The sequence below is a fragment of the Gymnoscopelus braueri genome, assembly GCF_963280865.1.
Source record: "Gymnoscopelus braueri genome assembly, chromosome: 7".
Taxonomy (NCBI): Eukaryota; Metazoa; Chordata; class Actinopteri; order Myctophiformes; family Myctophidae; genus Gymnoscopelus; species Gymnoscopelus braueri.
Window position 1 is genome coordinate 38,589,889 of NC_137608.1, and position 22,571 is coordinate 38,612,459.

Sequence of the window (22,571 nt, forward strand, 5' to 3'; positions counted from 1 at the left end):
TGTGTGTATTACAGCGTGTGTGTGCTGTAATACCATCTAGGTTAAGTCCCAGTCCTTAGCCTGTGTAGACCACAAAAGTAACACATTGATTCAATCTACAGGAGAGATACAGAAAGCTCAATAATTCACTCCCCTCCTATAATTAGTCCTATAACTGAGTGTTGAATGAATGTTGACCAAAGAAGAGGTCTCTCTGCTCTCTCACTGACCAGGAGGGGGCAGAAGCAGCTCTGTCTCTGTCTGTGTAAATGTATAATGGTCCAACATCACTCCTGTTGCGATAAGAGTGATTTATATTTTACAGTCCATGGTCAACGGCTCTGATCTATAGCAGACACGACTCAGCCTCCCTCTCGCACCATGAATCGGACTAACACACTACACCTGACGCAACGTTATTGTCCATTGACTAGAACAAGGTTAAATCTGACATTTCTTTACTTGACCAATTTGGGATGATCCCTCATAGTTCATACCCGAGTGAAATTCAACAATTGGCTGCTCCGAGTTGCATCTGTCTTAACGAAAGGGGGACTGATGACGGAAACTGATGTGGCATCATCATCGTAGGCTACATAGTAGGTTAAATCCATTTAATATTGTGTTGAAATAGCAGTCTGTGCATATATAGGCTAATCATTTAGATGCATGTACCGACCGTACAAAACTACAGAGATACAGTTCGGCTCGCTCCTCGCTGATGCTGTCCTCCAGTCCCTGAACCAACGACAGGTGTGCGGCTGTGGGAGAAGCACAACTGGCGACGGCCACCCGGCGGCAGGGATTTTAGGTTCCAGCTGTCCCGACCAGTAGGACCAGTATTAGGCTACATGTCTAACTATCTGGACCCGATGCGGAGCGCGTCTAACATGTGGACTTGGGACCCGTGCAACAGAACGCTCTAGACATGAGGAGCCGCCGATGCCGCGCAGACATGGGTAAGTACCCTAGGGCTCCGCTCCACACTTATAGCCCACATCCATGTGCACATTCCTCATCAATTGTCACAAGATTGAGGGTCAAGTACTTAGGCTGATGGAAACTCATACGCCTCGTCTCCCTCTTATCTGATAATAGTGTCTGATTGAAATATTGAAGCCAGCTGTTCAGGGGAAAATAACGCAGGGGAAAAGGGATAAATCCTCGATCACTTGCTATCTTGTTATCACTGATTACAGGGGATTTGTGTTTCAGTGTAACTAGCGAGCTCATGCTTTTATAGGCTATATCTTGTTATCAATCACCATTCCTGTGTGATGTATCATGTAATATGCGTTTGTTTGACTGTGGTGATTGATAAAGACCTGCACCTCTTCAGTTTGAACATATAGGACACATTAAATAGGTTACTGATAAGGCTGCTCATAGTCATAACACAATTTATCAGCATAATATGCAATAACTTCAAAAGAGATTAAGAATCCTTATTTTAACTCCCTTATTTGAATGTCTATTCCATTCTATTTCTTTCTCATCTCCACCCAGTAATGTGCATGTTTTCCACTGTCAGAGTTAAATTAACACTGAGTGTATGCTGTTATTACTTTAAACAAAACCATGTATACATTTGGATCATGTTATTGTCCTCTTTCACAAGACTAAGTGTTTTTCTTGTGTGTGCGTGTGTGTGTGTGTGTGTGTGTGTGTGTGTGTGTGTGTGTGTGTGTGTGTGGGTGTGTGTGTGTGTGTCTGTGTGCAGGACCTCTGTTGCTGTTGAAATGGCTGGTTATCACAGAATTGGTGGTGCCTGCCTTGTTGGTCGCTGCTCCAAGTGGCATTCGTGAACGTCCCTGCCCTCTGAGCTGTAGATGTGATGGGAAAATAATATACTGCGAGTCCAATGCCTTCCGCGACATGCCAAACAACGTGTCAGTGGGAACACAAGGTCTCTCCCTCCGTTACAACAGCCTAGTGGACCTCAGAGCCAGGCAGTTCTCAGGCCTTAGCCAACTGGTTTGGTTGTACCTTGACCACAATTACATTGCCACTGTGGATGGACAGGCCTTTCACGGGATACGGAGGCTCAAAGAACTGATCCTCAGTTCTAACAAGGTCACTCAGCTGAATAACAACACGTTCCATGATGTACCAAATTTGCGTAATCTTGACCTGTCTTACAATAAATTGCAGGTCCTCCAACCTAATCAGTTCCTGGGCTTACGGAAATTACTTAGTTTACATTTGAGGTCGAATTCCTTAAAAACCATCCCAATGCGAGTTTTCCTGGATTGCCGCAATCTGGAATTCCTCGATATTGGCTACAACAGATTAAGGAGCCTCACACGTAATGCCTTCGCTGGGCTTCTTAAGCTCAACGAGCTTCATTTGGAGCACAACCAGTTTTCTAAGATAAATTTTGCCCACTTCCCTCGCCTCGCCAACCTGAGAGCTCTCTATCTGCAGTGGAATCGTATTAAGTCCTTAACCCAGGGCCCACCTTGGATGTGGACATCCTTGCAAAAGCTGGACCTCTCGGGAAATGAGCTGCAGCAGCTGGATGCCAGCACTTTCCAATGCCTACCCAATGTGCAGACCCTAAACTTGGATTCCAACAAACTCAGTAACTTGTCTCAGCAGACGGTGGAGGCTTGGATCTCCCTCACCACCATCAGTTTGGCTGGGAACTTATGGTACTGTAACGCAAGCATATGTCCCTTGGTGGCTTGGTTGAGGAACTTCAAGGGCAACAAAGAGTCAGCTATGATGTGCGCGGGCCCCAAGGAGACACAAGGAGAGAGGGTGAACGATGTGGTGGATACACTTCACATCTGCAAAGCAACACCCATGCCCATTACCTCCACTACATCCACCTTCACCTCTCCAACTCGGCCCGAGCTTCCACCTCTTCCCTCACTGCCCACAGAGGATAAAAAACTGACCTGGAATGCAACAGCCCTCCCCACACCTTCAGAGGTTTCCCCCACAATCCCTCTGCCAGACACGGAGTATGTGTCCTATCATAAGATCATTGCTGGTAGCGTGGCCCTCCTCTTATCTGTCGCCATAATTCTGCTGGTCATCTACGTCTCGTGGAGGCGCTACCCCAGCAGCATCAAGCAACTTCAAGAGCGTTCCATGGTTAGAAAACGCCAGAAAAAGGTGCGGGAGACTGAGCGCCCTCTAAACTCGCCGCTGCAAGAGTATTACGTGGACTACAAGCCTACGCACTCAGAGACTATGGACGTGTTGGTTAACGGGACGGGGCCCTACACGTACACCATATCAGGCTCCAGGGAATGCGAGGTATGACCGTCGGCCTGCAAAAGTCAGTTTCCACTGCGAGGCACAAGAGGTAAATTTCTCAACAATGTGAAGAAGAGAGAAAGAAACAAAAAGTTATTTTTCTCTCCTCCTGTCTTATCTGTTTCAGGAGTAAAGGTCAGTTTCATGGTGACTTGTAATTGTAACATGTGGGGCTTGTTCATGTCCATTTGATGGCCCAGCTGCTATTCTGAATTATGTAGTTTTATTGTTACATACAAACGCTACTGTATATTAGGATCCCCATTAGCTGAAACTGCAGTGTCAGCTTCAACCACAATGATACAGTAAAAACATATGGATCTATGCATTTGCTGTCAAACTGTTACTTAAGCTCCATTGGTTTGCTGTCAACAATAGAATGATCTAAAATAACATTGGATGAAGTCACCATGCAAGTGGTCCTCTCCTGTCTCATCTGTTTGCTACAACAGTAGGCATTCTCAAGTGCTTCGTTGCAACCATAAATGCATCAGTCACATAAGTCCTCATTGGCTGCGGGTACATGGACAGTTTCATTCGGAATGAATTCATTCTGAATGAATACATGATGGTCCATGTACCCGCAGCCACTGGGTTCTTTGTCTCCTGTATGTAATCACCCAGGAATTTGTCACTGGTGTATCAGACCGCGCTGTGGCCTATGGCTTGAGCTGATACACCTGCCCTCAGCTGCATTATGCATACCATGGGCAATGACAAATGTCAGGCGATAATTTGTTTATCACACCCATAGCCTTTTTTATTCAGAAAGGCAATGAGAAAATAGCATTACTGTCAACAGTTGGCTGCCATTAGGCTGCCATTTTGTGAACCATTTAAGGTTGCTGTTTTACACTTTGTGTTTTGGTTCCTTTGTCCCTGGATAAAGTTCAGTGTCTCCTCAACCATGAATCTTAAGCTCACAACACATCGCATAATAATGCATTGTGAGCTTGTAGATCTGCTATTTTTATTATATTTCACGCAACTAAATATAAATCAGGCTTTACCAAACATCCACAGCAACCATGTTTCGAGTTTCACTTATGTTTGAATGATGAGTTCCTTCAGCAATGAAGTAGCTTGTAGTTCAGCAACTTGTCTCAGTTATAATCCCTAGGACTGATACAGCATCTGACAAATAACCACAAGCTTATCATCCTCTCAGTCCTTTTATCACCCCCCCCCCCCCACACATCAAATAAAGGCTGGGTATGGGATAAATATTTATTGTTTTGTCTGAATATTGTATTTGCAGGTCGTACACATGTTTGTTGTTTGTTATTCTGTTTCAAGCCATTGTGTATTTTAGTTTTTTTTTTATTTGTATATATTGATTGATTTATTAACACATTGCAAAGAGTACAGAAAGACTATTTAATTGTCAAGGTATGAAGAACCAGTCTCTGCAGTAAAGTCATCACAAACGCCCAGTTCCAAACAGTTGACAAAGCATTAATTTGACCTTGACCTTTTGGCAATGCTTTTGCGAAATGGTTTTAGGAAATCCTCCTCTCTGCCATTAGGGGCCACTAGGGGCAATGGCCTCGAGGACATCTCGAGAACCAAGAACCACAAGTGAATTCTGGATATTGTAGGATCAGACAGCAAAGCACCATGTTCAAAATTTTCTCAGTGGATATTGGATTTAATGAAAATGTTTTGGCATCGTCTGACACATTTAATGTCACGAATTAGCTGTGGATATGTAGTCACTAAACAGTCACAAATCTGACAATGGAGTTTCAATTCAGATATTGAAGCTGAACTCCTTTATATGGCTGGATAGGTACTAGTCCACGGTAAGTCTCCCAGAGGAATAATGACAGAAAGCCTGACAGAAAGACTAATCAATTTTCACACATTAATTAGCCATTTTGTGTACTGTGTGTAATGCCATCTATCTGTATTCTCCTGTCATGTGCTGTTTTTGGACATCGTTTGGCAGCGTGGTAGACAGTGATTAACAGGACACTGTATGCTGGCCTGGGAAAGATGTAGTGTCACTGACATGTTCACTGTTTTTTGTCACTATTTATTGAACTAAACACTACACTGTAATACGTGAGGCAACTTTCTCTTGCATTCTCCCCGACAGCACAGCTCAGAGTAGTTTTTATCTTCTTTCCTATGCTCTATACATCACTCTCTCAAATAATTCTGGTGGTTTCCATTTGTGTCCAGTTGTGTTTAAGGAGTTTCAGTAATGTTGAATGTAATATGAAGTACACAGTTAACTTTACCAGATCTTCACCAATACCCAGAATATCCAGCTGAAAATCTTAAAAATACAGTCTGCTGGTGGAAGCTTGAGACAGTCTTGTAGGCCTACCGTAGCTTTTCATGTGAGAACTTGGTGTGGGAGCGTTAACTGGCAGACCTAATGGGGCTTCTGCTAGCTAATAGCCCATCAGAGGTAAGGAGCCGAGACTTCCCTCTGCTTTGTTATTCCTTTCCCTCCTCTACAGCTCATAGGGGAGCAGGCTGAGAGTGCTTAAAAATGCAATAGGCTTATTTTGTTATTTATTCTGTTTATTTCGTGCCAACACCATGCACAGTGCTAAGTGTGAGCCAGCAGGAAGAGATCTGTCTTTATGATTTAATGACTTTGTATCTTGTTAGTTTCTAAGTGAATTCAGAGGAAAATGGGGCATATACAGCATCTATGCTTGCGGTATCATTCCATAACACAAAATGTGTTATTTGTATCAAATCATTTTTATTGGGTGTAACTAAATCCTCCAAACAGGTAGATTGAAATACAATAGATCTGTGCTGTGTATCATTCATGACACAGACGGTGGAGTTGGCTTGGGCGACCCTTGCTATTTTGAGACCGAGTTGAACTGTTGCTTAGAGATGGACAGATTTATTTGAGACATGTAAGTTAACCTGTTATTGAGAGAAATTAACAAAAGACCATTATTGGAGTAAATAAGCCTCTGTCCGTTGTCTTTAAGAGGGGGAGTTACAGTATGTAGGCTACATCACAGCTCTGTGCTCCATGAAATCAATGCTGGCAAGGACAACTGACTTTAGTATTAAAGAAAAATGTAACCTCTGTATTTGGTTATACAGTTTTTACCCAGATGACAAATGTGAAACATTAAAACGATCGGTTTAATAACAATGTCTCCTCTATTCGAACAACAACTCCCTTTTAAAAGTATTTGTCAGTGCTTGCTAGGTGTGACAAAATCACAGCAACATTTTGTTGGGCACATATATTATGGAGAACGGAGATGCAAAGTAAGACGACAATCTTTAGTGTATGTCATTGTGTATTTTAGTGAATGTTTCATATAGATTCTTGTAAACCATGTTTTTTCTGATCTATAGCCCCAGTAGGACACAAAAAACCCGGTTTACATTTTTTTTCCCCGCCCTGGCACTATTTTGGCACCATGGCAACATTTGGCAATGTGACGCAATATTTTATGTCTGTCTGTATGTCTGTCGACATCTTTTCTTCAAATCTGCATGGCCAATTTTCACCAAATTTGGTGCACAAGTGTATGATGTGTCCCAGAAGACCCTATAGAAATTTCACCATGATCGGCCCATAGGTGGCGCTACAGCAACCAATTCAAAACGCAAATTCATGATTACTTACAAACTACTCATCAAATATTTATCAAATTTGATGGGTTGTTGCATCATGAGCTGAGGCACAACCTCTGACTGACAATCCACCTATAGGTGGTGCTACAGCAACAGATTCAATATGCAAATACACAATGGTGCAAGAGCTACCGGACGATTTTTAACAAAAACCTTATTTAAACAGAAACAGAAAGTGTTTATTTTCAATTCAAAGGGTTTATTTGTCTTGAACCTTTGATAAAATGGAACATGGATCCTTGATAATAAGAAAACAAAAATAATAATACTCCCCCTCCAGAGAAATATGTTCTATGATGGACCCTTGCGTTGGACATATCTTTTCCACACCCTGATTGGCCTTGAGCTGTTTAAACATGTGCCACCGAAGTACTTCAGCTGATTCATAGCCAGGTTTGAAGAGCTGACACATAAACTTTTCACACCCAGCTACATCATCACCAGCCTTCATGAATGATTTGAAGCAGGTAGATTTTCCTTTTCCTCTGATGTGACCAGTGGTATCATAACCAGTAAGCGTGTGAAATCCTGGCAATGCTGCTGCTCGTTCAGGACCAATGGCCATGTAGATGGGTCTCAGTTTTATCATCCGTCTTTGATCTCCAGTGCCCATGATGATTGCGCTCTCTGGTTGAAGGTCTGGTACCCTTCGAAGGGCAAGTACCAACACATCAGTGTCACATGAGTATATATGTGGTGTTTTACCTAAACGACTCACTGCTACTGCATACAGAACCAGTAATGTGTCTGCCTCTTCTTGTGTACTTGTGACGTTCACCATGTTTGTGTTTGTGGACATGACACCCTTGTGTGTGTGTGTGTTGTGATTGGCAGTTTGCAAAGCTCAACAGCTTTTTGTGCAAGGTAGAGAACAAGGTTGACCTTGGTTTCCTTGGTTCCCAGAAAAGCCTTGAAGTCTTTGATCGGTGTGGAATCTACTATTTTGTACCCCTTGTCTTGTGCTCTTCCTGCTGTACGGATTTGTCTTGTTCGGTCCTTCATGGATTTTGTGACTGTATAGTTGTCAAATAGCAGGTATATATCTGTGTATTCTCGTGCCTTCATGTCAACACTCCGAGTAAAACATTCTGCAAGATCTCGGCAACATTTTATTTCACCTTTCCGGACAACCATCTCCTGCACGACTGCCATGCCATCAATCAAGATACTTGTCAACATGTGTGCTGATGGGCTACTCTGCATTTCTATCGATTCTTCAGGAGATGCAGTCCCTGAAACCACTCCTTCCAATTCATGGATAAGAGCAGACTTGGCTGAAGTCGGAAACAGAGAACCATCAGACTTCATTAGGCTTGCATTGTGATCCGCAAATTCGTATGTTCCCACAACGTTCTGCAGGTCAAGTTCTCTAGAGGACTTGGCAACGAGAAGCAGGCGAACAAACAGTGAGTTGGTTGATTTCAAGCTGACTACCTCAGATGATGCCTTAAGCTTGATAGTTTTGCATCCATCTTTCCAGGTCAGATACTTAAGCTTTGACATTTTGTCCCACATGTTCTTTTCCCCTCTGACCCTCTCATTCACAAAAAATCCAAGTTCTCTGCTCCCTCGTAACTCAATGTCCAAGACATCGTTCTGTACTGCTGTTGTCATTATTTGTTTGGAAACAAAGTTGACTAACTTCATTTCAGATTCATCATCATTTCCTGGTGGACGGAAGGGATTTGCGCTGCTCAGCACATCCTTCAGTTGTTTCACAGATTTCTCTTGACGTGTATTTCTTGCCATTGAGTGTTGGTGATGCTTCTTTGGGTTGGCATCAGCTATGTTCAGTAAGCGCTCAGTTTCACCAGCCAGTCTTGCCAGTACTGGGGTACTCAGACAGTATTTTAGCAGACCCTGAGGATCAGTGGTCAAGCCAGAAATGGCACCTTCTATTTGATTCTTGAATCTGTTGTTGTTGCGCCACCTATAGGTGGATTGTGGTCAAATTTTCAGAGTTTGTGCCTCAGCTCATGATGCAACAACCCATCAAATTTGATTTGAAAAATCGACGGGTAGTTTGTAAGTAATCATGAATTTGCTTTTTGAATTGGTTGCTGTAGCGCCACCTATTGGCCGATCATGGTGAAAATGTTATGGCGTCTTCTGGGACACATCATACATTTGTGCACCAAATTTGGTGAAGATTGGCCATGCAGATTTGAAGAAATGATGTTGACAGAAATACAGACAGACATAAAATACTGCGTCACATTGCCAAATGTTGCCATGGTGCCAAAATAGTGCCAGGGCGGGGAAAAAAAATGTAAACCACTTTTTTTGTGTCCTACTGGGTCCATAGAACAGAAAAAACATGGTTTACAAGAATCTATATGAAACATTCACTTAACTTCTTTTTGCTACATAACTACATACACTACTTATCTCCACTCTCAAAACTCTGGCTGTGGGGCTACCTGAGTGGACAGTAGGGTGTACTACACATTATAGATTTTTTTAAAAACATCTAATATTGGCGTAGGAAAAAAACATCTGTGATCTTCCCTTCAATCAGTGATATAAGATTCTATTGCCAATCGGCAGTGGTGGACAAAGTACTCAACCCCAGTACTTAGCCTCCTTCGGAAGCCGGAAGCGTTTCAAAAAGCGTTCTTTTAATTGTTTTATACTATCTGCGGATCGTTTCTCTTAGCCAGTGGAGCATTAGTTACCATGAGCTGTGTTTTCTTTTTCTGTTGTTTTTCAATCTTCCGTTCCTACATTCTCTTAAAATCAGCGTGAGGTTCCTTTTTGTTATTAGCGCGGTAGTTCCTGGCCAAACAGGAAACCGGTGGGGTAGTTCCTGGCCAAACAGGAAACCGGTGAATTTTCCGGCCGGATGACGTCATTTTCGCGGGAGAGTCTCCCCCGACACCGTTCAATTGAAAATATATAAATAAAAGGCTTTCGGGGGTGAAATTCATGGAGTGGGTGTTGTGAAACATTTGCCACTCACAAAAGATATACAATTTAACTTTAGTTTTTGTTTTAAAGTTACCTAGTATTACTTTAAAGGTAGGGTAGCAATGATTACTATCAGAATATAGTGCCTTAACCTTTTAACAAAAAACCTTTTGTTTTAACCCAAATATATATGATTTGAAACACAATTAAGTTTGTGCACAGTAAAATCCTCAGTGTTAATTTATCCATTTGTAACGAGTCATTTTAGTAATGTTAGTGTACCCCGGATTCAAACCCTCAGCTTTACAATGTCATTGTACTGTATGCACCCTAGCCTGCTGAGCCAACAATGTGCCTCATAGCACATTAATGTAACCATAGAAGATAACAGACACTTAAGCTTTTAGCTTCATTTTCAATCAGGAGGATGAGCTTGGCAGTAGCAGCTTGTTATCTTTGGCCCCTGGATGCCCCGGTCCACATTGCAGTTAAACTGTTTCTTTAGATTTCCTCCAGCACTGCTCAGCTGTTTGTATTAAAAGCTGCACACTGAACTTGTAGAATGTAAATTTTAATTGGTGCTGTGAAATATGGGGTTTCATGGTTTTCCGTGGGTTTTTCATTGTGGCGCATAATGTGGATAAAATGGCCACTTTCTTATATGCCATCTTGCTCGGCTCTGGAGCAGCAGCTGCAGAACATTGTGAGCACCTATGAATCAGCTGGTAAAATAAGCCAATAAACCTATGAGACGTTACCAGATTTAATCAGAATCATTATTCTGTTTATTGGTTTATATTCACATACAAGAAATGTGACTTCCCCTTACACACATAGATGAACAAAAATTACATTTGGCAGATAAGAAGAAAAGTACATTTATAACATGCAGTGAGTAAGGTTTTAAAAAGTAAATGACAAACAGGAATATAAGGAGTATATCGTCTCTGTCGGGTGGAAACCTCATATGTCCACAGCTGGTAAATAAGCCAATAAACCTATGAGACGTTACCAGATTTAATCAGAATCATTATTCTGTTTATTGGTTTATATTCACATACAAGAAATGTGACTTCCCCTTACACACATAGATGAACAAAAATTACATTTGGCAGATAAGAAGAAAAGTACATTTATAACATGCAGTGAGTAAGGTTTTAAAAAGTAAATGACAAACAGGAATATAAGGAGTATATCGTCTCTGTCGGGTGGAAACCTCATATGTCCAAAACTGTTACTTCAAAAACGGCGAAAGTTCAAAAACAGAGAAAGTAACAGATCTACAAGCTCAAAACGTGTCGATTCGCGCCGTGTTTCGAGCTTGCGGACGCTGTAGTATGATCAAGTAGGGCGTTAATTTACGGGGGAAAAAAACACAAAAAGTTAGAATATGGAGATAAGAGCTTTCTGCCCGACAGCAACGATAGGGTCAGATCAGGCGTGAGCAGTGTGAATAGTGAGGACACGCATATTCTGTAAGCCATGCATCATCAGTAGAGATGAGTTATAAAATATAGCACTAATATTGGACAGGTTCAGGAAATTACTGAATAAAACATAATAAAACACTCAGATGTGGACTTCCGGCACATAGATCAATAAAGTAGGCTGTGAGCGGATGAAATAAATGAAGAGACGGGAAGATCAGACACACTTGCTAGCAGTGGCCAGTGGCACATGGGTTATTTTCACAGAATTGGCACGTACTGTACTGTGCTGTGTTCTACCGCAGTGGTTCCCAACCTGTGGGTTGGGACCCCCAGGGGGTGAATGAAATGAAATGAAAAAAAGACCATTAATGCATCAAAAGTAATCAACAAACTATACCATTAAAACTGAAAAGGTTGAGAACCACTGTTTTACCGTATTGATATTTGGTATGTTTTAATTACTGTAGCTGAAATAGAGCATTTTTTTGTGTGCTACTGTGATAAGTAGCTTACTTCTTGAGCATAACAATGTACAGTAGGTCAGCAATAGCCCAAATTGTGCACCCACATCCCCCTCTCATATTGTTACATATATATCATGATGTGGGGCAACATGTACTCAAGTCTATACTCACTACTTGAGAAAAATAAATTACCCTTTAAAGAATGTTTCTAGGGCAAGTATTGCAATTTCTAGAATATTCTCTAAAGAAATCCTGTGTCCTGTTCGTATGTGCTATATTAATGACTGATACATTCATGTCAGAAATTAGACTAAAACACCATATTACAGGTTAATTTGATAGCCTGTGCACTTTTACATGATATATGGGTTACTCAGTGTGGGGTAGCGTGCCACTGTAAAGTATAAAAAAATTATAAATACAAAATCTATTAAGTTCACTTTGGCATCCATTTACCAAGTTTTGTGTAGTGTAGAACAAACCACGCTGAAATATAATTTATTTCATTTTCTTTAAGCATAAAGTTTTATGCAGTTTTAAGGTTACTGCACACTCATGCCTCAAATCAGCCAGATACAATTAGTATCTACTTAATCATTCATTCATTTCATTGGGATTCATTTATTCAATTATAGCTGTTACATTTTGGCTGAGATACTGTAGTTATGTCTAATGTTCTGCATTAATTCCCTGAACAAGATATTGTGAAAAAGAATTGCTGCAAGCAATGATGATGTAGGCACCCTTTGGGGCAGATTTTACCATACTAAAACAAATTATACTGTTTTGTGGTGAAATCTGACATCTTGCATAACGGAAACTCATAAGTTTGATAACTTTACATCATTAAGGGCTTTTAAATATGCTCAGCAAGTTTGAGGAGGTATCTGGTTAACCTCCTAAAAGGAGTTCATTAAAGTACAGCCCATGTAAATGGGAGAAAAAGAATGTGTCACAATAAATTCAAAATGACTTTGGCTTTAGGCCTATGTAACCTCGCGTCACCAGGCTTTCCACCACGGAGAAAAGCCTGGTATTCATTATAAAACTAAGCCTGTGTGATCCGGTTTAGAAAAAAGGAGGGAAAAAAAGTGGTGTTGTTCCGGTTGGCACATTGTTTTTGTTCCCCACAAAATGCGAATCAATTAGTTTAGTCTAGGTAGTCGTGCTACGAGTTAGAATAAAAGACATACCAAACGATTATTATACCAAAAGAAACAAAACGATTACACCAAACTAAACACATTTTAAACTAGGGGAATCATTTTGGAGGTGCACGGTGCTGGTGGTTCCGGTCGTGTGTTCCGGACGCCTGATGGCGTTAAGTTATTTCCTCCATTCGCTCCAGACCGGATCAGAAACCCGATAATGGTATTGATCTCAGGCGAGGCCATATGGCACCTAAGAGGCTAGAAACGTGCCTACAAAATTTGGCACAGGTGAAACCCAAATGTGGGACTTCAACTCCAAGATGTTCCACTTCTGATGTGAGTGTCTTAGTGTGCACCTTTAGCTAGGCGGAATTATGCCGTTTTCAATACACGATAGTGCACTTGGTGATACAAGCGCGAAATTTGGCACATATGACCTTCATATGACCCTAATTGATAATCAACCTCTGGCCACGCAGAATTCCTAAGATTTCAAGATGGCCACCACCAGTTTTCAAAATGGCTGCAACTGGGCCAATGTGTTGGACTATATCGCTTTGCTGGGGCTTATTTTTATATAAGAGAATGTGTTCTGGAGGTATTCCTACCAAGTAAGATAAAAAATAACATTAGGTTCCAAAATGGCGGCATATTTTCCAATATGGCTGCCGATAAATTGCAGAAATGTAATGTTTTCTGGTCATTAGTGCCTCTGTTTTGAAGCCTAGTTACTGTTACCTGTCTTGTCTTACCAGTCCTGTGATATTGTCAGTGTTTCCACCTGTGTCCTCTTAGTCCCCCAGCCTATCCCAGTGTTGATTGTCTGTCGAGTTCACCTGTATCCTGTTAATCCCTGTCTATTTAAGCCCTGTGTTTGCTCTGTGTTCTTCTTGGTCCGTAGACATCCTAACCCATAGCAATGGACACACCGACAGAAATGCTCTCGTCTTCGGCCCAGGAAGACAGTACAACTAGTACTACCGATTGGAATTCATGCTGTTTGTGCCAACATAACATGGGTGAAAAGTTAGTTGATGCCACTAGCAGTGGTTATGTGACATTGGCTACCAATATTCCCCAGTTCCCAAAATGAACTGCATGTAATTCCTTTTAACCCAAAGCGACTCGATGACGGTGATGGAATTCAGTTGACACTTGAGAGGAACAAAGCCAAATATCACACATCATGCTCAATAAAGTTTAAATCATCTAAATTGGGAAGAAAAAGGAAGTTCATGTCCACATCAGAGAAGTGTGGATGTAAAAAAGCATGTTCTGGACACTGCAAATGCTTTAAGTTTGGACTTATCTGCACACCCCTCTGTGGTTGCAGTTGCTAGTACACTGGCCTGTCACTTGCCCAGCCACCATTATAAATGAGAATGTGTTTATAATGACTCAATCTGGGAACCCATCGCCAACTGAAAATGAAAAACAGCGCCCTCTGCTGTTTGTTCTATGTCTGTTGGCTCTGGGGGGACGATAACGTAACACCAGAGCACAAGGAGCACGGTGTTTGTGATGCGCCTTCAGCGCATCACTTCCGGTTGGTGCGACTATGTTTTCATTCCCACTAACAATATTTCTACACGGAACACTAACACCACTTCTCCCAGAGAACATGGATCGTTTTGGTTATAAGCCCACTTGTTTCTATGATGAAAGAGTAAGTTAAAATGTGAATATATTTCCGTGGTTTTGTCTGCTCCGCGGACGCTATTGTTAAATTAGTTTCGGTTTGTTTCGAGGGGGAAAGATCGACGGACATGTGAATCCCGCCCACTACATTTGATTGGGTAAAGCGCGGCCTGCTTCCTGATCTGAAGGCACGCCCACTTGTAGCCCAGTGTGTACATGTTACGACGAGCCTTCACGACAGATTCTCACGCAGTGCAGAATCTGTTCTTGAGAGATTAATAATGACTTAATAACAAAACAAAAAGTAAGCACTAAGCTTTACCAAGCTAATAAATCACTTTCAAATGTTCCATAAATGGATTCTGTGTATGGTAATTAATACAAATACATGTACTACAAGCTCATATGGATAAACCATAAGCAAATGCACATTTCTGCAATTTATCGGCAGCCATATTGGAAAATATGCCGCCATATTGGAACCTAATGTTATTTTTTATCTTACTTGGTAGGAATACCTCCAGAACATATTCTCTTACATTAAAATAAGCCCCAGCAAAGCGATATAGCCCAACACATTGGCCCAGTTGCAGCCACTTTGAAAACTGGTGGTGGCCATCTTGAAATCTTAGGAATTCCGCGTGGCCAGAGGTTGATTATCAATTAGGGTCATATGAAGGTCATCTGTGCCAAATTTCGCGCTTGTATCACCAAGTGCACTATGGTATCAATTTTCCGCCTAGCTACTTTAGCCCCTCGAAAATGCAATAATTTGGAAAAAGGGTAATTCCTTGCATTAAAGGGATATTTCACTTTCAAAAAAACTTTTGCTCATTTTATCGTCTACTCAGGCTTTTGAGAGCCCCCCAGACAGTTTTTAAGTTGCTTGATTCATTATTTAGATATTTGATATTCATTTTATCAGACACGCCCCCTTCCTATACAAACCCATTATAACTTCAAACTTCATTTTTAACCCGTTAGATTCATCAAAAACACCCGTCCTTGGTTCTGGTGACTCACCCTGCCCTCCTAATACGTGAGGGGGCCGTGTTTTTTCGATTACTTTTTTCATTTATTTTTAATATTTTTTTTGGAAAAAGATAAAAATTAAATACATTAAAAAAAATTAATAAAATAAATGAAAAAAACTAGAAAATGTGCTCCTCGGAGCACAAGTCTCCGCCAGCAGACCTGTGCTATTTTAATAGCACAGGTCGTCTTGGTAGAACGGGTCGTCTTGGTAGAATGCGCGTGGTTTTTGGTGTTCTGCAGGGGCGACTGAATATGTAGTGTCTGCATCTAAAAAACAATCTTCTTGAAGCAATGTGTCATATGGGAGTCCTCGTAATTGACTGGTTTGTTTAAATGCTTGTCTGTCTTCTTCATCTTCATTGTCTTGAACAGTTTCAGCAGTTGATTGGTGTGTTTGATCTATGTCAGTTTTCTTGAAGAAGACTTGTCTGTCTTCTTCATCTTCATTGTCTTGAACAGTTTCAGCAGTTGATTGGTGTGTTTGATCAGCTTTGGCCTTCTGCGCCTTTGTTTGACCAATGTTAGGTGTTCTCAGAGGGACACACACACGCACGGACGGGTGATTTGGACTAGAAGATACTGTTCCAATCAAGACTGATTGATCCTGTCTTACCTCGCTTCAAAAACGTAAACGTTTTTTGAAGTGACACACCTATTTATAGAATTGTATTTCGTCATGCATTCCTCTAGCCAATCAAAGGCATTGGTGTCAACATATTAATACGTATTAAGATTTCGGTCTTGTTGTGGGATCAATTCAACTCTAGTCCTCTTCTGTGTTACTGTTGTAGATGAGTATGCTTTCTTAGCTTTGGCCTTCTGCGCCCTTGCTTGACCAATGTCAGGTGTTCTCAAAGGGACACACACACGCACGGACGGGTGATTTGGACTAGAAGATACTGTTCCAATCAAGACTGATTGATCCTGTCTTACCTCGCTTCAAAAACGTTAACGGCTTTTTGAAGTGACACACCTTTTTATTATAGGATTGTATTTCGTCATGCGTCCCTCTAGCCAATCAGAGACATTGATGTCAACATATTGACACGTATTAAGAGTTCGGCTTTGTTGTGGGATCATTTCAACTCTAGTCCTCTTCTACGTTACAATTGTAGATGAGTATGCTTTCTTAGCTTTGGCCTTCTGCGCCTTTGCTTGACCAATGTTAGGTGTTCTCAGAGGGAAACACACACGCACAGACGGGTGACTTGGACTTACTGAAGGTACTGTTCCAATCAAGTCTGATTGATCCTGTTTTACCTCACTTCAAAAAGTAGGGGCTTTTTGAAGTGACACACCTATTTATAGAATTTTATTTCGTCACGCGTCCCTCTAGCCAATCAGAGGCATTGGTGTCAACAAATTGACACGTGTCACGTGGAGCTTGCCCAATGTTAGCTTGGCTAACAATGTTTGCTCACACAAAGCGAAAACATATTCTCCACCTTCGGCGGAGACAATAATCGAAAAAACACGGCCCCCTCATGTATTAGGAGGGCAGGGTGAGTCACCAGAGCCAAGGACGGGTGTTTTTGATGAATCTAACGGGTTAAAATGGAGTTTGAAGTTATAATGGGTTTGTATAGGAAGGGGGCGTGTCTGATAAAATGAATATCAAATATCTAAATATTAAATCAAGCAACTTAAAAACGGTCTGGGGGGCTCTCAAAAGCCTGAATAGACGATAAAATGACCAAATTTTTTTTTGAAAGTGAAATATCCCTTTAATATGGCCTTTGCAGTTTGCACCGACAATGACATAATGTAATGTTGACACACACAATTACATGCCACGGTATATTGCCGGAATGCTAATTTATTTGGGGGACTTAATCAGAATACTGTTCATTAGGGGCACGGTGGCGCAGTCAGTAGCGCTGTCGCCTCACAGCTAGAAGGTCCAGGACTCTGTGGGGGATGCTGTGGGTGCAGGGGGCTTGTCCGCTCCTCTGTGTCCCTCATCTGTGCCCATACCCTAGGTGGGGTTGGTGAAAGGGCCTTTCTGTGTGGAGTTTGGATGTTCTCCCCGTGTCCCCTAGGGTAGGTACCCTCACAAAAACATGCAGTAATCCTGGTCTCTCTACTGCCTCCCCCTGATGATGGGGGGGAAAGGAGCTGGTTGGAATAACGTGTTCCTTCCACACGCTACATCCAACCGGGAAAACGCCCTCCTGTCAGGTGATAAGAAGGCTTGTTAGCTCCCATGCATTGAAGGAGGCATGAGCTCGGCTCTGGGCTCTCCCTAGGCTGGCAGAGGGAGTGTAGCGCCCAGGATTACTTGGACAATTGGCACTGGGTGAAAAAATGGGGTTGCAAAATCGTGTGATAAAAATTTAAGTAAAAAAAAAAAAAAAAATACTGTTCATTTCTAACTAAGTTAGATTGGATTGTTTTTCTATAGTATCATGGACTTTGATTATTGCTTTTAAGGTCTAAGAATAGTTTTTGTAAAAATCCCTAGCAACTGCAACCGCTGTGGTTTGTCATGTACTGTTACTGTACATGTATTGTATCAGTGTTTTTGCTATGAGATGGCTTGGATGAGTAATGCCGTGCAATAGGAGTGCAATACACTACCTTTGCCTGTTTACATTTGTTTTCCCTTATGAGGATGTGGTAGGCACTGGTCGCTGAGGATCTGAGATGCTGTCTTCATTGAATTGTGTGAAAATATCAATATTTGTGTTAGTGTTTACGTCTCTATAAAGAGAGAATAAAATCTCTAACAAGCCAACAATTTCACTCAAATGCAACAAGCCTCAGCTGTTCATCTAAATCTTGGTATAATAGAATTCCTCTAATTCAGTGTTTTTGAGTGTCACACGGCATTCTGGTGTGAATAATGGTACTGTGTACTGTTCGGATGAATTGTTGTCTTATCATTTGCTATGACCAGAGGCAACGCACAGGTGCAGGGCAGAGGGGGGCCTTTCTTTACTCTGGAAGCCCATATGCTCCTCTCAAGTCGAGCAAATGGGGTCACCCCCCATGTTTTCTCACTGTATTGTTACTTATTTCATACTACGTATTCCAGTTGACCGTTTAGGAGACTCTTGCAAAGAAAAAGTACTGTCAAATGTTTTACTTAAGTAAAAGTATCAGTAATGCAATGTAGAAGTACTCTGTTACGAGTAAAAGTCCAACATTTACTTGAGTAAAAGTACAAAAGTATTGGCATAAAAATGTATTTAAAGTACCAAAAGTAAAAGTACAAAAAATCTACAAGATCTGCTATTTTGTAGATCGTCTATTTTCAAATAGCCTATGTTTAAAATAGGGCTAAAGTGGTGAATGTATGTTTCATAATATCATAATTGATATCTGAAAAGTAACTAGTAACTAAAGTTTTCAAATAATTGTAGTGGTGTAAAAGTATAATATTTGACTCTGAGATGTAGTGGAGTAGAAGTAAAAGTATTGGAAATTGGAAATACTCAAGTAAAGTAAAAGTACCTCCAAATTGTACTTAAGTATAGTACTTGAGTAAATGTACTTAGTTACTTTACACCACTGAAAATGAGCTAGTGAATGACACGATGAACAGCCCACTCGACAGAGAGATGATGGTATTTAGGTGGATTAGAATTGGATTGATACAGACAAGTGAGTTTGATAGGTTAAATCAAATGTTCAGCCTTGCCTGTAATGGTGCAATGACTGCAATCATAGCTACGTTGTCAAATCTATAAGATGGATAATGAGCTGTTTACCGAGTGGAACACTTAACACAGATTTCCAAAATATCCTGGAAGTAATTTGGCTGTATATATACGTGCCTGGAAGTTAGAATGACCTACAATGTTGTGAACGTACAGTAAGGTTCCTTTAATAGCTTAATACGTAAGAGTAAAGGTCCTTACACACCGGGGCGAATTCTTCATGCGAATAAATACGTTTTTTTTTTAAACCTTATAAAGTCAATGCAAGCGTCCACATCAGTTTCGCGAAGCGAAAAAGCGTCTTTTAATTATTCGGAACGAGTCCGAATTTTGCGTATATTCGCATATTCGCCGATGTGTAAGTAATTTTTTCTCCGGCCTGGCGGAGATAACAAGGAAAATATAAAAGGAATAATCAAGTACGAGAATAGTTTGACCGTTTCCCTAGTGACTCACTTTATATCACACCAATAATGTGTATTTCATGTATTTTATTTAAATATTTTAATATATTACTTGCTACTTATTGCTTTAAATTAAGTTACAACATTACTGTGTGTGTCAAGTAATGCGTTATATTACTTTTGTGTTACTTTTAAATTACTTTCACACACAAAAACCCACAAATGAAGCACAAAAGGACAAGGCATAATATTACTGTAAATGTAAAAGGGTACAGTAGGTTCAATGGAATAGAGAATGCCACAATAAACGTGTTGGTATTTAAATGCAATTTGTGCTGCTCACCGTCTACTGGCACAGGGCATATATTTGATCAATCTGATAATGAGCAGACAAACTGCAGTGTCATTATTGTGCATGAATTCCTTAGAAGCTTTAAAAAAACTACAACAATGAGTTTGTGCTTTACTTGACATAGTAATTGTAATATTACCCAATTAACCCCAAATAATGCATTGCTGTGAGACTCATGAAAGTAATATTATGTAATGTGTTACTTATGCAATGCGTTATCCCAACACTGTGTCAGACACTGCAGTGGATAGAGGGAAATTGGAAGAAAGTGGAGAGAGATCAATATTGCATGTCTGTAAAGCATTCTCACCACAGATAAATCAGTGGATGGGATTATCGTTGCAGCCGAGAAGAGAGGCATTTCATCAATTGGAGATCAGGACTCTGTATTGATCGTCCAGCCCATGCATGTTTGACATTATTGAATCCTTTCTGTTTCTGGCAAACTCCTTGGGACCACAGTCAACCTCCATCTCCAGGGGCCCTGAGGAGTGAGCTCGATTGGGTGGCCCCATGTAGAGCTTAGTGGTCAAGTGGCTCCAGAAGGGATATCCCATTCATGCCACCCGGCCAAAACATCTCTTATTACTCTGACTGCCCTCAACTTCAGTTTTATTTTATTTGGGAAGTTTTTGCTTTGTGTAGATCGGAGAGTAGAGAGACAGGAAACTGAGGACAGAGACATGCAACACATAGGTCTCTAACCGGAATCGAACCCAACTATTTTTGGTGACCCCACAGCCTTTTGTCTAGCGCCACTGTCAGGTGAAAACTTCCACTTGCACATGTACTGTATCTCAAAAGCGAATGGCTGGATTCCCATGAAACTGCTTGTGTAGGTGATTCATGCTCCAATGAGGATACATTTGAACCAGAGTTCACAGAGTGATCGCATGACCTTTCCTCTATAGTTCCTCTACTAGTGCTTCTCACAATTGAGTTGTTATGCCAATTTTTGAAAACCTGAAAATAGATAGATAGATAGATTTTGGTTATATATCCCAAGTTTGACACTTTTTGATAGAACTACAAACCTAGCCCACTGTGCAGCCTACTTCACCCTGCATACACTTGGAATTGGATGTGACTGGATTCAGGTGCATGATGGAAGCTTTTCCACCAGCTCAGCATTTTTTGCTTATGAGTTCCCCCCCAAACATAACTATTATCAACACACTGCAGCACTAGTGTATATTTTCTAACATCTCTTTTTCACTTGGGCTGACATGTTGATTCCAAATCTTCAGGAAGATGTCAAGGCAAGGGCTTCTAGCATTCAGACTCACATACTAGACTTGCACACCTTGACTTCTCATCACACTGTTTCAAAACCATACCAGCACACACTCTCTCATGTGCGCCTGCTTTCACACACACACACACACACACACACACACACACACACACACACACACACACACACACACACACACACACACGTCTCACACACACACACACACACACACACACACACACACACACACACACACACACACACACACACACACACACACACACACACGCGCGCGCGCACATGCACGCACGCACACACACACACACACACACACACACACACACACACACACACACACACACACACACACACACACACACACACACACACACACACACACACACACACACACACACACACACACACACACACACACACACACACACACACACACACACACACACACAAGGCAAAAATGGTGAGCCTCTGTGGGGTTACAGAGCGTTCAAGGTGTGCATCTTGACAGGCAGTCTGCCAGGCCTCACACATGATTGGTTTATTCTGTTTAAAACAACAGAAACAGTATTTAAAATATATTTTAGATACTGTAGCGTTTGAAGTCGGTCGGTCCCATATATGCGCATGTATATGGGCATAGCGATCAGATCTGTGGCTCCTGACAACCAGATCTCTATATGTGCCTACATATGGGCGTATCGGGTTTGTTTATGATTGTCTGAGTTATAGTGACGGGCCGCAGTGGTCTTCCTTTATACAGTATGGGCGTATCGAGGTGTTTATGGTTATGTGACGTCTGAGTCATAGGGTCTCACATGAGCAAATTGAGTATTCACCTCCTGTTCACTTCGATTCTATGCAAGTGAATTGGGGTGAACAAAACTTTTGCTTCTGGTGGCAAAGCAGAAGTGAATGTGGCTCTCTTCCAGTAAGGGGAGAACAGGGCCCTTTTGCTAAACATTACATTTAATTATTCAATTAAGTATCCTTAATTGTAATTATAGCCTATCTTTTGAAGTATGTTTAATTATGTACATACATACACGAGGTGTGTCTTGCGTTGGAAGCACTCCTTGTATTACAAAACAAGACTCATTGTGCAGAACCCATGTCAACAAGGTTGAGGTGAGATCGTTGGTAACTTGTTGTTAATTGTCCTGGCTGTGAGTCACGTGTCTACCACACTGAGGAAGAAACTTGTTTCTATTATTTTAAGCCTAGAATTTAACATTTTAATCAAAATGTCTTAATAACATAATTGGATATGACATTCAGAGATGTCATCCTACTTGTTCTAATGGGGTGTCATAACCCAGGAGTTGTTTTCATCGGCTCATTCATTTTTATTTGTATGCTACTGTAGGCTACTCTGTCTGATGACGGAGTTGAGATGGTCTGTATGCAAAGCGTGTAGC

General features: G+C 41.2%; 1 protein-coding gene across 1 annotated transcript in view; it reads left to right on the top strand.

Annotated features, from left to right (window-relative positions):
* The first annotated feature begins 554 nt into the window (after positions 1 to 554).
* The window catches only part of LOC308088037 (leucine-rich repeat transmembrane neuronal protein 4), a 45,808-nt gene continuing 23,791 nt past the window's right edge, over positions 555 to 22,571 (top strand). The window contains 2 exon segments of the mRNA XM_080432374.1: positions 555 to 938; positions 1,700 to 3,243. Of these exon segments, the coding sequence (XP_080288500.1) occupies positions 908 to 938; positions 1,700 to 3,243 (1,575 nt within the window). The 5' untranslated portion in view covers positions 555 to 907.